General features: G+C 30.0%; 1 protein-coding gene across 10 annotated transcripts in view; it reads left to right on the top strand.

Annotated features, from left to right (window-relative positions):
- Positions 1 to 17,040, top strand: part of LOC147079909 (uncharacterized) — a 127,302-nt gene extending 110,262 nt beyond the window's left edge. For 8 of the 10 annotated variants that reach the window (XM_085946824.1, XM_085946835.1, XM_085946859.1 and 5 more), the window contains exon 7: positions 4,552 to 5,793. In XM_085946824.1, coding sequence (XP_085802950.1) covers positions 4,552 to 5,388 — 837 coding nt within the window. In that variant the 3' untranslated portion in view covers positions 5,389 to 5,793. Of the gene's footprint in view, positions 1 to 4,551; positions 5,794 to 16,671 lie in introns of those variants that run through there. The other 2 variants (XM_085946817.1, XM_085946807.1) reach the window with 2 other exon arrangements.
- Positions 17,041 to 18,191: the final 1,151 nt, after the last annotated feature.

Raw genomic sequence — 18,191 nt, 5'->3', positions numbered from 1 at the left:
GTGATATGTTTAATAACTTAAAAATATTATTAATTTCACATGGGTACACTGTCTTTATTATACACATTGCGTTGTTCATTTTCTAAGCTGTGTGCAATTTTATGTTACATTTGAATATAATACAGAAACAATACGTATATCTATATATTATTTAGATACTAAACACTATAATCACAATGCTGCATAAAATATACTCACTGGCCAATTTATTTTTTTCTAATCGATTTAATTGGTAAACGATTTCTATATTTACCGAGAAGTGCATCGAATAGTACCTACTTACATAAAGGGTTATACGAGAGAGTTTGAAAATTTTATTAAAAATCAAGTAATTATCAATAATATCATTTTATCAATATAGCCATTTAAAGTAACAAATTTGGTTCAACAATTCTGTATTTTTTTCCATATCGTCTGCAAATTAATCACTGTCTAGCTAGATACTACTTACAAAAATGACATTCTGAATCTTCACACCGAGCTAGTTTTTAAAATTTTTGAAGAGCAAGAAGACGTCATTCAGGGCCGATAAATATGGGGGATGCGAAACCATTTTGAAGCCCGATTCATCCATGCATTACAATTTGTGAGCGCGTTGTCCTACACTACTTACAAAAATGACATCCTGAATCGTCACACTGAGCCAATTTTTAAAATGTTTGAAGAGCAAGAAGACGTCACTCAGGGAGGGTCGATGAATCTGGTGGATGAGAAACCATTTTGAAGCCCGATTCATCCATGCATTACAATTTGTGAGCGCGTTGTCCTATACTACTTACAAAAATGACATCCTGAATCGTCACACTGAGCCAATTTTTAAAATGTTTGAAGAGCAAGAAGACGTCACTCAGGGAGGGTCGATGAATCTGGTGAATGAGAAACCATTTTGAAGCCCGATTCATCCATGCATTACAATTTGTGAGCGCGTTGTCCTATACTACTTACAAAAATGACATCCTGAATCGTCACACTGAGCCAATTTTTAAAAAGTTTAAAGAGCAAGAAGACATCACTCAGGGTCGATGAATCTGGTGGACGAGAAACCATTTTGAAGCCCGATTCATCCATGCATTACAATTTGTGAGCGCGTTGTCCTGGTGTAAAAAACTATTTTGTGCGGTAATCAATTTTAACATTTTAGATCATCTGTTTAACAAACAGTTTAATTTAAATCGTGCAATAAAATCCTGTTAGCTTTTTAATACTATGTAATGTACACCCAATTACTCGAAATGCCTCTAGTCTCAGAAAACGGAATGCGCATATGCATTATGTAGTCGTTCATTACAATGCCATAGATTTTCAACGATTTCCTCCATCGTGACCTCAATTAGGATCTCAGAGTGCAATTCATGTTCGGTGCTATTAAGTCTATATTATTTCCTTTATCTAAAAATAGTCTTCAACACTGGTGCAGTCCCACTCGGTTTTAATCTGCGTCTTCTTTAAAATAAATAAATGTATTTTTTGAAGACACGGAACTTTTTTTTTTGAAAATGTACGATACATGTAGCCGTTAAATGTTAACTTGGAGTTTAATCTGACAGATTTTTGACAAAATTAGTTTGCAGAATGATACTTTCCGGTAGTAATTTTAATTTATGAATTCTGTTGCCATCTTATAGAAATTTAATAAAATTTTCAAATTACTTTAGTATATCTACCCTATATTGAAATTTGAGTACAGAAAACAATATTAAATTTGTGTGTTTTTTACATTATTTATTATGTACATAAATATAATAAACAGAAAATTTTATTTAATTATTATTCATATCGTCAAAGTTATATTAATTATACCTTAATACTTTGGTGTGTTTTAAGTAGATTTGTGATGAACATGCTGATATTTTATGTTCAATAATTTGTGTGATGTTTTGTTTTATTTTAATTGCTTTTTTATATTGTTCCTGCATGAATCAATGTTGTATTTTTTCATAGTTTAAATTTTCCAAGGAAGTAAATCCAAAATAATTTTATTTCCGCCATTGTCAGTCCTTAATACAATTATCACTTATCAATGTTCTTTCGAAGTAAATTTTTAAAATGTATTATAATATTAATATTATTATCTAATGTTTCAATTGTTTCAATATTCTGTGATCACGTAACATAACAATTGTTTTTACATAACGCAGATGTTTTACTAAAATTTATTTGGATTTGTTTCATTAGGATTGAATGGCTTTTTTTCAAATTTTATTATATGTTCATTCACGATGATTTCTTGTATTTTACCACGTTTTTATTAGCTCGTATTCTTGTTTGTCCAGTACAAATATTTTTTTGTTTCTCCAAGGTTTGTATTGGACGATTGAAGATTTTTAAGTAACTTCCCGACTAGCTATACATTTGAAACTTTTAGAATATATCAGAACACGACGACAATGCATTCATTTATTACTTTTAGCCATCTTTAAACATAATTGAATTCACTTTCAGTTAATTCTGTTTTGTATGGAAAGCTATTTTAAAAAGTAAAACACTATTATTGGTTGCTAGTCTTAGCAACTAAATTATTAATATATACGTGCGTTACTATGTAAACCAATATGAAATGTCAAAATTACATTTCAGTATTCTATATTTATTCAGTATTTTTATCAAGTACAATAAAAAGTTTTTATTAATACATAGAATGGTCAAGTTTATAATGTTTCAACAGAAAATTTAAAAACGTGGTATAAAAAAATTCTTTTTATCTTGAAATTATTTTGTATTATTTTGTATCATCTACGTTGCTATAAGTTTTTTATAAGTATTATAAAAAATATCGATTGATTTTTTGTGTCCTTAAAATAAAATATGAATCATTATACCGGTTGTATTCTAATATTGTAGATTTTTTGAATTAAATAATTGGTGTGTATATTATATATTATATTCTAGAACAATGAATTCGATTACAATCATAAAAAAAATTTCGTTGGAAATACAAAATATCTGATGTATTCAGATTAATAGTTATTACAAGCAGACCGACTTGTCGTTTGAGTATACAGTAAATTGTCACTTGCAATAATATTGTGGGAATTATTTAAGTACCTACCTCTATTTTTACTACAATTTATTGTTCAGATCTTTTTTACATGTTTTAATTCATTACCAGAACATGGAATTTATCATTACCAAGTACATATTATTTACAAAAGCATGGTTTTATGATAAGTTGAATGTGTTTCTATATTATCTACTTTGCTAATCGTATTTATAAATATTTAATAATATGCTTTTCAATACAACCCACAATAATCAATATTAATAATATGATCGTCGGGGTTTTGTAAACATCCCAAAATTAAAATATATTTCTCTTTTTCAACTATAAATAGCTAAATAATGATTCCTCTTACTTTGCCTCTATATACCCACCGTTGATTACAGGATATCACGTTGCACCTGTATTCGGTGGGAAACGAATTTTGTTGGCAATAGCGTCGACGATATTCTGACTAGTTTCTTAATATAAGACAAGTCGGGGGAATATGCCTAATTTTTACTTTGACGGATTACTGATTTTAAAATAATATATTTATATTCAAAATAAAAACATAGTTTTAATAGAAAAACACTTTATTATAATATTTAGCAGCAATACTATTAAAAAATTAGCTGGAACAATATAAAAAAATATAAAAACTAAAAATGCCATGTTGAAGTTGGAAGATGCCACAAACTAAAAAAAATAAGATTTCGTACACAGATCGCAAATGTCCAGATTGGACCTGCTTGTTGCATGTAGCCATTGTTGGCATCTTACACATGCAATCCAATCAACTGTAGAGCTTTCTTTATCAAAGTAATATCCCTTGCAAATGGCGCAATAGTTTTTTTCATCACTTAATTCGCTCTCATCAAAAAGACCAATTACGTTACAATACTACAATATAGAATTTTTATATTAGTTTTTTCAATGACAAAAATACGTTTTAATGTTAATGCAATAATGATTAAAGATGAGGCTTTGCAAAATACTAAAAACTGACATAGTGAATGACCAAAATTATTCAAATTGGCATCTTCCCCCATTTGTAGGGGTAAGATGCCAAGGACAGAAATAAAATAACGCTGGTGTGCAAGATAACCTCAAATAGTAAAGTGTGATGCCAAACATAATGTATTATTCAACGAAACTGAACTTAGCCTTGAATCAAATGAAATCTTTATGCTGAGAATATTTTGAGTAAATGTGTAAATAAAGTACCATCAAAAAAATGGATACTTCCCTCGTTTCATAAGCGTATTTTTTTAATTTAAAATTTAACAAGTCCAACGCCTAGCATGTGCTCTCCGGTACTAATAAAATAACCGATCTTAAAAATGGTTACTGCACCGACATGCAGCGATGGACGAATAAATTATTAGAGCTATGGCGTCTTCCCCCATTAGGCATATTCCCCCTACTTACCTTAAAAATGTATTCGTAGAATCAATACAAAACACTTTTTTACGCAATCGATATTTTTTAACAATATTATGATATACAAAATATTATATATCAGTATGCTTATATTATTTTATATTAGTAAAAAATAATAATATTCTGAACAGCCCCGAAGTCCTCGAGAACTATCCACGCCCATCATCAGGGGTGAACCGAGAAGCAGTCAAACATCTTCCAGGACAATCCTGGATGGGCGCCGTACTCCAGCGCATCTTCTGGACAACAGAAACGTCGTCGACTCCATCAACCCGATGATGCCTCCACTCTCGCCGATTCCCCTCGCAGGCTATCCGGGATCCAGAGGAATTTTCGAGAATAATAATAATAACACCACACTCGATGAACGGCAATTCCCGCAATACGTTGAACACTTTCCGTTTCACTTTCAAAATGATCCATCCCCTTCCAGGTTCAATAATTTATATATCGATCAAACAAATGCAAACGGTCTTACTGACTTCTTAATCGACCTTGTCAATCAACAAACCACCAACTTCGATCAGAGCGTTCCCAATAACAGATTCTCAGAACAAATCCTTTATTCCGGCCAATCGACAATTCCATTTGTACAGTCGCAGCAAAGCAAACATTCCCCGCAAGACCGCGTAATTGTCAACACGAATCATTCGCCCGACCCTTCAGTATTGCTGGTATCTTCTTCAGATTCCTCTCATTCGCCTTCTTACGAGAATGCGCTGTCTCAGAAAATTGATGAGATCTCTAATCCTGGCACTTCTCAGGATCGGACTGATCAATTCATCCGGCCGCTTTCTCAGATCGGTACCATAACTACTCTCGATGATGACGGTAGGGTCAGGATTGTGGTGCCGACTAAGAAAAGTCCACAGCCTATCATCACGAGAACGACAAGCGAAAGAGTGCCTAATAAAAATGTACTGATGGCTCAAGTGAGAGACCAATGGGGTCGGCATACAACCAAATGACTAATGACGGCCGGTTCTTTCGCTGCTTGCTTTTTTGCGTATGGATTAATGTTCTACACTTCAAATATATACTGTTAGAGATCAATAAGGCCACCCTTTATATGTATTAGAAAAAAAAACTATCAATAATTTACCGTAATTTCACCTCTTCCAATTCAAATTAATTAAAAAAAAAATGTCATAATAATATTATTAAAAGTAAATCACCAACAACACTTATTTTGTTACTTCATACAAAAGATAGCATTACCTGGTATAGTGTATTTTATACGTTGAAACTAAACATATGTACACAATATGTTTAGGAATCCAATAAAATTCATAATAATTCTTACATAAACATACACGTATCGATCAAAACCAGTTTACTTATAAAACATCAATCAACCATTAGCAAATGATAACTAAATCAGATGCTGTTGATTTAATCTACAATACTCTGCGTAACGTAAGTATTGCGTTAAGTATCCATAATTTGTGTTAAGTTAAGATTATAAATTACCTAAATGTATCATCATAATCAACTTATATATATATGATTATTATTTATAAGGGAAGTTTTATAAAAGAACACCGTGTATCAGTATTTATATAAACTATTTATATAAACTATCAACTAAGTGAATTATTATGAGTCGTATGTTGCAAAATCCGTGGTGTTTCCTCCTACTTTACAATATCAAAAACTATTGCATATTTTATTTTAGATTCCGGTATAGATTTATATTCTGTTTTTTTACCGAATGAAACATATTTTTTATTAAGTACTGCATTATATTGGTTCGATGATTTCTTCTTTGAGAAAATGATCTCAAATGATAGTATTTTATATTTAAGTGTATACCTACTATCAAAACAATCATTCATTTTCTGTGCATAAAAAAATGATTTACTTTTTAGATTGTTTGTGACAAAGTAATATGACTACTTATGTATATAATTAACATTTTATGACCTTGTTTAGCGACATAAAAATATTTTATTAAGAGGCAGTTTTATCATTCCCGACGATTTTCGTTGTTTTTTTAATCTGCCTTCGTTTAAAAACTTTAATATAAATTGTTTAATTTCAGGTACCTAATATTAATATAATATCTAGCTATAATTTAGTTATAGTTTATTTTTAAACGAAATCATCATCTAAATAATATTTATTTTTGAGGACTTATTTAAAAGTGTGCTTTTAAAAACATTATATATTATTAATTATTAAAAATGGTAGTAATGATATATGAAGTATATAGGTAGTGTAGATTTAATTCATTTACCGACTGATATTGTATAAATTTTTATTAGTGGTCAGTTTTTAAAAATATATATGGTTTTTATTTTGTTTTATAAGTTACGAGTAGTTACGTTAATGATTGTTGCTTGGATACGTGAGGGATGTTTTTTTTTATCCCCGATAGAACTTTAAATTGATTAAATGATTTCAAGCATATCACCACCGTAGCTGTTCTTGACAAAGCGCATTCTGGACGTACAATTTTGGGCCACTCTTTTGGGAACTGATCGCTGTACCTATATCACGAATAACACGAACAATGTTGGCTTCAAAAGCGTCAATAAAGTGTTGATTGTTTATCAGCATACATTATTCACTTCAAATAACTCAACAGGAAATAATCGATTGATGTCAAATTGCATGATCTTCGAGGCTAATTCCCAAGTTCACTTCTCGAAATCATACTATCGCCAAATTCTGATTTCAATACGTCGATAGTTGCGGTCGCCGTATGGTATGTAGTGCCCTCGTGTAAAAATCACATCTCGTCCAAATCAATTTAATCCATATACTTATTAAAAAAATCATTGATCATGGACCTGTACCGATCTATATTGACCGTAACGCGATCTCCTGCCCAATTCTTCAAGAAATAAGGTCCGATAATGCCACCAGCGTGTAAACCAAACAAAACTGTGCATATAATGTAGTTTGGAATGCATCTTCCGGATTGGTCTCACTCAATACGTGCCAATTTTGCTTATTGACATACAAACCCGTTACGCCAAAAATGAGCCTCATTGCTGAACGCAATTTTGCGATAAAACAACGGGTCAGCTTCCAACTGTAGAGCCCAGGGAACTCAGAAATAATGTGAACTGAAATACCCAACGGATAAGGAGAAGCAATCAACCGATCTCAAGTAAGGAAGAATATGGGATAAATTTAAACACGTGACAAGAATACGTCAAATGTCGAATACTGACAACTGCTCTCGGTTTATGCATTGATCATTTAATATTGGTGTATTATACACACTATTGTACCTATATAATGCGTGGTTCATTTTTGTAGGATTTTCACACATTCAAAACCCAGCGTCAAAATTTACTGTATTGGATATAGCCTATCGGAATTCTATTTATTATCTGTTCTGTGGTAGAGCCCAATCGGTGAAGGAACGATGCATGGTCTTGTGGATTTAATTCCTGAACCAGCTGGATCTCATATGGGTGCAGACTATAAGCCAAGATGTTTGGCAAAAAAATTTCTACTCAGTGGACGTTCCCAATTGCTGCGACCGACCACGAATCGATAAATTTGGAACTTGTTCCACATTATCGTCGCCATGCTAACGGCGATATTCTCTTCGATACGTACTTGCCTTCAACATGTTGGTGTTATTGCATGATTTAGAGAGTATTGATATGAAATATACCCATAGTTCAACGATGGCTTACTCAGATGGACAATTATTATATGCACCATAAAAATTACGAAGTCATCGATTAGTTGCGCGAATCGACGACTGATTTTGAAAGTAAATTAAGATAATTCGGTAGCGTCTTCAAGGGTGACTCTATTCATGATGATTTTCCAGACTATACTGATGACCGGTTTGACAGTGAATTCTTTCGCAAGTTCTATCTAAGCAAAAAAAAATAACCGAATACAATATTGTCAGAAGTAAGGACGAAAGTAATATACCTACTTACCTACTATTTGGTTTAAAAATAAATAAGTACATTTTTTGCTTTTACCCTTTAATAAAACATTAAATAAGTTAATTACAGTTTTAATAATAATATAATCGAATATTATATTATTCATATGAAATGTTCTTCAGTGTTATTTAAGTTATGTATTTTTATTTCTACGCTAGACATTTTATTAAAAAATAAATTTATACTATAATTCGTATCAATTCATCAAATTAAATTTAAATATTTAAGAATTGCAATGAAAATATGGAAAAAAATATGTACATACGAGTATAAAACATTGTATTGCTTATTTACATAATTACGTTAATTCAATTTCTCATACAGAATAGTGAAGTGTCGTAAATGTAAAAAAAAATATTCACCCATTAAGAATAATATATCAGATATTTACAAACATTGTTTACTTTTAATATAATCAATAATAGTATTGGTTTTGAACCAGTTACAACAATTTGTCTCTGATTACCATTTTATCTTTACTAATTTGATGTATGTACAAATCTTAGAATTTGTATTTTAATGACCCAAAATTAAAGGATATAATGAAAGAACGTTTTTATCTATGAGCATATCCTTTGATTACGAAAAATTACTATTTAATTATTACTATCAATCACTATTTTATTTCTCTAAAATATAATCATATTTTTTATAAATGATACATTAATACCGTATTTTGTAAATGCGGTGGATTTATTTAGAATATTCTGTAGCCAAATTTTAAATAGATGTAAATGGAAATTATTTCATCATTTTAATGTACTTAGTAAAATTGTGTATACCTACCTAATGGTCTATGATTAATTATTATCAAAGTAGGCCTAAGCAAGAGTAACATTTTCTGACAAGAAATTGTGGCATACATATCGTGGAAATGGCCTCAAGGTGCTTCGTCTATAATATTAAATAGAAAGTAATTTCATAGTTTCATCATATGTATTTCACTTGGAATTAATTGAGATTAAAAACTGTGTGTACCTTCTGTTATGCGAAAGACGGCAAATTTTAAAATTGTTTGCCCTTGATTTATATTTTATTCATTTCAATTAAAACAGTTGTACTGATGACACCTACCAAAAGAACAATTTTATTGTTTTGATGTTGATCATTAATTCCTACCAATCATTGAGCTGTCCCTATATGACTTTTTCACCTAAAATCTACATGCTCGGTAAACCGGAAACTGTTATCTTCTTTGGAACAGTATTTTGTATTATAGGCTTATATTTTGTAAGATAGGATTTTATATTTAAGTTAATTGGTTAATTATCATATCAGTATTACTGTATTTTTATAAGCATTTATTCTACTTCACTTCGTACATATAATATTATATATACCACAATATATCACTTAATTTATCTACCTCAACGGGAAAATATTGATAGATATCTTTATTTAAAATTTTCTATATACCTACCTATTTCGCGGTACCCATTTCACATGTCTAATTTTTCAAACGGTACCTGCCAATACGGTTATTTTTCAAATGCTTAAAAAACCTTTATTTGTCTGTCAGATAAACTTAAACATTTGATTGTCTTGAGAGTTTCTTTGGATAATGTATATTCTTCCCCCACTAATAAAATATTTCCGAACTCTTATAACCGAATAGTAGTCCAAAACGAGCGAATTCATATTTGGCTCCCACGAAGACTTGCCAGACCTATTGTCACTTTGAGTATTAAATTGCTCATCCGTGGCAAACCATACATCTCAACCACTTTCACCCCTCTGTACAATGCACAATACACAATCCACCGTTGCTCCTACAATCGCTACGGCAAAATTTGAAAAAGGTGAACAGACGTGCGGGCGGTATCAAACGCAACGATTCAGAATCGATTGTAGGAGCAAACGATGGATTGTGTATTCCGCGGTATACGGTAGGGGAAAGTGACCGAAACATATGGTTAGCCATGGTCGTGTTGCCTTAGAATCGCACTCAGCTGAAACTATACATTCAACACATGAAGACGTGTCCCAACATGCTTACGCGTTTTTCTCGCTTGCTCATTATTTTTTTTCACATTGAGGAAGGTAAATTAATAAACATTCATACATATTAATTTTATTTGTGTATTATGTAAATATTATTTATTCGACTGTCTTTAAAATATTCAGCAGCTTAAATCTATATCCAGGCTTATGTATCTCACTAAATTTGAAGGACAGACTGATTCTGACCAACAAGGCAACTTATTAGCTTATTTAAAATTTTCACGATCTTGTTTTTCTCTTTCAACTTGAAACTATTGCCAAATTTAATATTTTACTCTTAAAAGAGTGTTTTTTCCAGATATACTTGAGATAGATTTTTTTTGTATATTATATTAAAAAAAACACGGTAAAATTGAATTCGGAATATGTCTTGAAAAATCCTGTAACTTAATACCTATAAGTAGGTATATACATATCTGTTTATATTTAACATAATTTATAGTAACCAAAATCAGTAGCCACATTGAGTTGCCTTAGTACATACCTAATCATAATAATTAGAAAGTTGCTTGCTGGATGACGCTATCTATATATATATATATATATATTTTAAAATATGACTGTCTTGACATTATGACATTGAATAAATGTTTAAGCACCATTTATATGATAACGTATTGAATTATCAATACATCCTGTCTGGTTCCTTAAAACATAAACATACCTATTAGGTATTAGATTTAAATCAGTTTTAAATAAAATTTCGTTGTTTTTTTTCTCATGGGGTCTAAATAATTTTGACATTGTTGGAATAGCATAATTTAGAAAATACTACTCCCAACTGAGATTTGTTGTTTTTTCAATTACCACACATATAACAATAATAATTACCACTATTTTGTTTTATACCCCTAAAAGATTAGTTAATATATACTCAAAACGTAAAAATCATGACATCGCGATAGAATTGATATTATTTTTTGTTTGTTTTTGGTCACATAATTGTTATAGTATTTTGGGAAAAAAATGTTTTATGAATTTTATGCATAATATAATTAAATTAATGTCTATGATAGTCTGTATATTGAATAATCTGTTTTAAGATAGGTACCTAAACGTGTCAGATTGATATATTTTGGTGCAAATTAGTAAATATGAATGTTGACACGTAATATATTCGAAATAAAGAATGATGTAAGAAGTATGTTGTATATCAGGTGGAATTTTAATACTTGTTTCTATTTTGTATTACTTATAACAAAAAATATTTCTATAAATGTTCAATGTGTCAAAGTATATAATATCAGTTTTTATCAGCCATTTACTCTATGACTTAGCCGCTTTCCATACCTATCAGCATATTATTCTAGTTTAGTATTTTTGCTAGTAATATATTCCTTAATAATTATTATTAATGAATAATTTATCTACATTACGAAAATCTTTTTCATTATGTATTTTATTTAATATAATTAAGTTACCTATCCTTTCAAGTATCAAAAGAATTAATTATATTCTTTATTAAGCGATGAGTGAAAATTATCAAATTATATACAATAATAATGATTCACCTCATAATGATAACTAGGCATTGATTTGATATTTACCTCCGTGTGAGGATTTTACGTATATCATACCTACTTACACAACTAATATTTGATAAAATTGCATTTTAATTATCAGGTTAACTAAATTTTCAAGAATTGATATTACCAAAAAATCTCAACCCTCTTTTAAAACAAAAAAGACAATTGAAACCATATTATTTTCCAAACATTTTTAACCACATTACAAAACTGAAATATACATTTATTATGTTACACATAATATTGTGTTAGTTACGCTTACAGACACCATATAATATGTAGGTGAATAATAATGTGCCAAATAACTTAAATGTTTCCTACATTTAAAAACATGCTAAGATATGTAAACGTTATCATTTACTTTATTTTTAATTGCAATACACTTTAAAATCACTTATAACTGTTTACGTAGGTATTTATCATTAAAGTTAATCATATATGTACATATTAAAAAAAAAAAAACAGTATGTTAATAATGGCTGCATTGTTATATTATAATACTTCATTAATTAATTTTTAAAGTAAGTTATATTATATATAATGTAATCTTAACATTACTTTTGCAGACGTGTATATTATGTTGCATTATAAATCTGTAATATTTTATTATGGATATGATTACCTTATTTATCATTTAATGTTTTAATCATAATATATTCTTGTAGAATCACTGATATGTAATATAATATATTATGTGTGATTTTTGTTAATAAAGAATTAACAGTGGGTGGCGTAAAATTACAACGGCGTAGTTTTATTTAACTATTAAAATTAGTCATCCATCATAAACAGACATCCATATTATGTTAAATCTATGCTACTTTGTATCACTTAATATCACAAAACCACATTTCGTAAAGCATAATGTACACCTTATTGTCTTTCATAATCGTACATTTATACAGTAGATCCATCGTCGCTATAGGATTTGTTTCCCGAATATCCATTTTTGTCGAAATCGACATTTTAATGCAGTTCAATTTCTTTTATCGAACTCTACCGAAATCATTTATAAAAACAATATATTTTTATCTAGGAACAGAGATATTTTTTAAAAAACCCTAATACGCCATGTTAAGTTACAATTACTCCGTGGTTTTCTCCCGAATGTCCAACTATTCGTACCTGAATATCCAAGTTAATTTCGGTCGAAATATATCTCTGGCTGAGTGTTTATTTCCCGAATATGACTTTAGCCAATCAAACCGCGCTCACGCCGTGCATCTCGCTCCCACATTCACGCTGTCTAGCTCTAAAACAATCACGCCCACTTTCATATTTTTCCGCCGTCTGGAGACTTCTTTCAAACTTCGTCTTATTGATATTGTTTTTAACGTTACTATTGTTTTAATAGTGAATTCATCAAATTTGAAGAGATCATTCATAGCTGATACATCACCAGTTCGCCCTGAACTTACAATAGAGTTGTGGAAGTGAGTATTTCAACCTAAATAACTGCATTTTGTTTTGATAAATGACACAAAATCCCAACGGTTATATGAATTCTACAGTATGACCCGGCAACTACTATGACGTAAAAAATAATTATTATTTCAAATTATTATTAATCAAACATTGTTTGTCTTTATTTTACCTTTAATCTAGGTATTTCTATGAAAATAAAGGCGATGCTATTATTTATTTTTGAATGCGCTGATAATTAATATTTTAATTTAATATGTATGTTAGTAACTATTTATTTGGTGGATATTATATACTTAGGATATTGGTACCTACCTAATATTAGCAGCCAATGGTAATTAATTTATACATGCTATTATTTTGTGTTGTTGTTCCTTACAATAGTAAATATATAATATTTATTTGGTGGTTTGTAATAAGTTTAATTGTCAATTATAGAAATATATATATATATATATATATAATAATATACAGATATATATAAATAGATTTTTTTTTTTTTGGAAAAAGTATAAATAAATATAACATTTGAGGCGCGTACTTTTTGACCACTCAGTAATCTGTGGGCCGTGCAGCAATACGCTACGGTCTTAAATCCCGAACGTCCATGTTTTGTCCCGAATATCCATTATTCTGAGAGAGCGCTAAAAATTTCCCGAATATCCACAGTGAGTACTTGTAAATAAAACGCATTTTCTGTTCATTTAATGATTTATACCAGTATATTATTCTTGGAATCTTTTCTTAGATAATGTTGCAATCATACAGTATAGAAAGAATGATTGTTACATCTACTGATATTAAAATATACGACACTGAAATTTGTTTTTCGTCTCCTGTAAAATAGACATTTGGTCTATTCGGGAAACAAATCCTATAGCGACGCCATGTCATAAAGTCGAAAAAAATGAAAGCTCTAGTAAGAAGAAGAGTTTAGTCATATTTCTAATCTTCACAATACATTAAATTTCTTAATATGGACATTTTTTTAAAACCTTTTTTATATTTTTGTTTTAATACTTATAGGTATTATAATTTGAAAATACTACCAATTCTTTCCAAAATCTGCCGTTTAGGCAGTATTACTAAATGATTGGCTGTTTCGTCCTATGATGAATAATAATTATTATGAATAATATTGAATTATGTTGCGACTATTCTAGCAATCTGTATCAATATTGTATTCGTACAATCACACTCAGATAATATTGACTGTTTTAATAGTAAATACTATCCCATACAAATGATAAAACCAGTATATGCCTGTAACATATTATTAATATAAATATTTAATTGTGATAAAAACGCTGTATTTAAAATAGTCGCTAAATATATATTGTATGTACTTATATAAGTACATTAATTCATATGGGCACTTTTATATGTTCATAAAAAAACCTAATCATTTCAAATCCCTTCTACAGAAATCCTTTATCCCGTTTTGATCTTGCTTGCCTTTGGAATAAAAACGTAAGTATGTAGGTACGAATTGATTCTACGTGTGATTTCCGCTAGGTATTCTACGTACAATAATAATTATTGTAGTCCAATATTCCTAACAATTTAGTATGCAATAAACTTATTCTTGTATTTAACAATAATTGGTAAAGCACATTGGCGTGAATCCAGTGAATACAAGTCCAAGTCCCGTCTGGCGTCGTATTTCTTCATAATAAAAGTTTCCTAGTAGCTAGGTATATATTCGAGGTGTTTGCAAATTACGTATGTTCGATTTAGAATAAATTATGAATATAATCATACATACACTATATATCAATATTATACAATATAGTAAAAAATATCGTAAATCAGCAATTTTACAATTTTAGTTATTGGTTTGTTAGGTTTTTTGTCGTGTATTATAATTAACTAGCGGAGCCAGCTATCTCGATAACCGGCAAACGCTTATTATCTAATATAGCAACGCAAAAGCGCAATTCATACCCTACTGACAGAAATATAATCAGCTTGGAGAGGCCTATGTAGTTCAATGCCTAAGGCGTCGGCATTTCATAAGGGGGCTCCGAGTTTGATTCTCCGTTAGGTCATAATATATTTATGTGATTTTATTAAAGCCTGGGTGTTTGTGATTGTTTCTCTTCTATTGCTAATTACACTACTGTTTCACTATACTACTGCATTAGGCCACATGGCCTATTGTAGAGTTAAAAAGAATATATTAATGTATAAGTATATAATGTATGTATTTATTCAGCAGTTGATTGATATTGTCTAATGATGATTATTATAAATTAAGATATTTCTTTAAAACATTTTGGGTGATAGGTATTATATGGGTGAGTACTTCTAAAACTGACAAATTTCATTTCACTGACATTTATTTTTCGCTTGTTTGTCAATTTTGTGTATATCTACTGATTAAATTTTTTTATATTAAAATTTCAAATTATTCTATATTCTATAAAAAAAATAGTGTTATCATGGTGGTGGCAATATTCAATTGAATTTAAAGTCATTCATAATATTATGTATTTTATACCTAGGTTATTCTAAATTTTATTTGTAATGACATATTTTTTGCTTTACTATATAATAAGCTCAAGTGTTTTAATTGATAAAATCCAATGAATCTAGTGAATCTTAATCATGGCCCCACATCCTGAAGCGGGCCCCCAGGCTAGGCTCTTAGAAAGTCCCCCTACCTATCGCTAAAGATAAAGATAGTGTGACGCTCTGCAGTAGCGTTTTCCAAATGGTGTACGCGGTAAAAATAATGTGTACCTACATTTAGTGTTTTTTGTATATTTGAATTCATCTATTGAATGAATTATGGAGTTGTCGAGTATCGATACACAATCAAACATTGTATCGTACAACCACATAATTTTAAATAATACTAATATTGAAGATAAATAGCGACTTTGTTTTACTATTCGAGAGAATTTTTGATGTGTGTTTAAATCACTTATCTGCTCGATTCGCCACGCCGAGTCCTTCCTGAGCCCGGGCCCCCAGGCTAAAGTCCTGTCAGCCTCCTCTTTATGGGGGCCATGATCTTAATATACAAGTATGAACAAAATGAGCGTTTAAAATATTGAATTATTAAATTATGCACATACTTTGTTAAGTGACATAATATCTAATTATTACAAAACGAATTCGTTTTTATAATAAATCACAGAACACCCAAGGGTATCTAGATTAGCTACTAGATGTGACGGCCTGTAAAACATTGTTTCACCGCAGGAGGCTGCAACAGCAGTGTGCTGTTCTCATCTCCTGACAATTAATTATTCTGAAATATGTAGTAATTTAATATTGTAGTAAATGGAATATTATCCTGTCTTACGCAGGGTGGTATCTGTATTAGTTATTTTGCTTTCGATCCACCGATTAATGCTGATTTTTAAAACAATGTTCGAAGCTTTCGCCGAACGCGAAGATCAGCAGATGGTTCAGACACCAGCGAGTGCCGGCGACTGTGTCCGGCCCTGAGAGCGGGTTCGCGTCGGCAGCCTGCGAAGACAGCTGCGCTGCTTTAGAGGGAATATCAACCCACGACACCGGGAGCCACCCTTCAACTAACAACCTGAGCGCACGAAGATCTCGCGACTCCAAAAAGCGAAAGCTTTTGACACTCAACATTACGCGACTGATGACTTCCTTCTAATTCAAATTAAATTTTACACGTACCTAAGTAAAACACAAACAATATACACGCTCCGATCGAAATATTTGAATTGTTTTTTGGTAGCTCACCATAGGCCAGGTTCCGTTGAAATCAAACGTTTGATAATCTTTGTTTTTCTTGATAATTTAACAATAAAATGTTGGAATATTGAAAATATAACATTTTATTACCTATATTGTTTTATATGCTTACTTTTTTTTTTTCAACGGCTAATCAATATTTAATTCAATTTATACATTTTGTGTTTATTTATAACATTTAATGATAATCAAGAAGCTTATATTTATGACGGGTGTTTCTTTCAAAAGATATTTCATTAAATTAATAAATAATGATACTTTGTACTGATATCGAAAACAATTTATTGTAGGTAATGATCTCGTTACAAATAAAAATACACCGAGCACCATATTATAATAATTGTGTTGGTAGGAGTTTATTTTAATTATACCTGTACCAATATACGGTACTTAAATAAACTCATCAATCTAGAAATCCAATGTAAAAATGTTAGAATAAACTATTTAAGTTAGAATAAATAGTATATATAGTAGTAGTAATAATTGTCATACATACCTTAGATGCCTATTTGAAATTTCGAACAATTTAATTCTCATATGGTAATAATAAAATTGTTTAAATCATTCCTCCGCGTATATAATGTTAGAATCTTTTAAATGTTGATTAGATTAGTCAAGAACATATTTTTATACATAAAAAAGAAATAATATAGGTAAATGATTCTTTTAAAACGTTAAATCACTTATCAAATTTGAACATAAAATTTCTTCGAAGATATGGTGGTGAATGGTGATTGATGATTTACCTACATTAAACAATATTTATTTAGATATAATGTACCTATGTACCTAATTTATTACTTTGTATTAATAAATATCATGAAAGACAAGAGATTTTACTATTCATATTCCTCCACGGGGGTCGGTGACATACGATAAATAATGGTGAAAATTCCTATCAATTTTTCCATTTAAATTCATTTTTTATTATATCTGACCAATAAATATTTTTATATTCCTCGAACAATAATTTATGTAGGACAACAATAGATAGTTAATAAATAATAATAATCGTATCCTTTATTTATTATGTTTTTCTTTATCTCATTAACTCATTTTATAATCCGCCAAATCCATTGCTAAAAAAGTAATTAAAACAATAATGATGGTAATTATGCTAGATATATTATCGTATATCTTTGGCAGCTGTTGGAAAATAAATCAATATAAATC

The sequence above is a fragment of the Rhyacophila brunnea genome, unplaced genomic scaffold (genome assembly GCF_057557595.1).
Source record: "Rhyacophila brunnea isolate RB1 unplaced genomic scaffold, BYU_Rbru_1.0 scaffold_1, whole genome shotgun sequence".
Taxonomy (NCBI): domain Eukaryota; kingdom Metazoa; phylum Arthropoda; class Insecta; order Trichoptera; family Rhyacophilidae; genus Rhyacophila; species Rhyacophila brunnea.
This window is presented reverse-complemented; position numbering and strand designations above follow the sequence as displayed.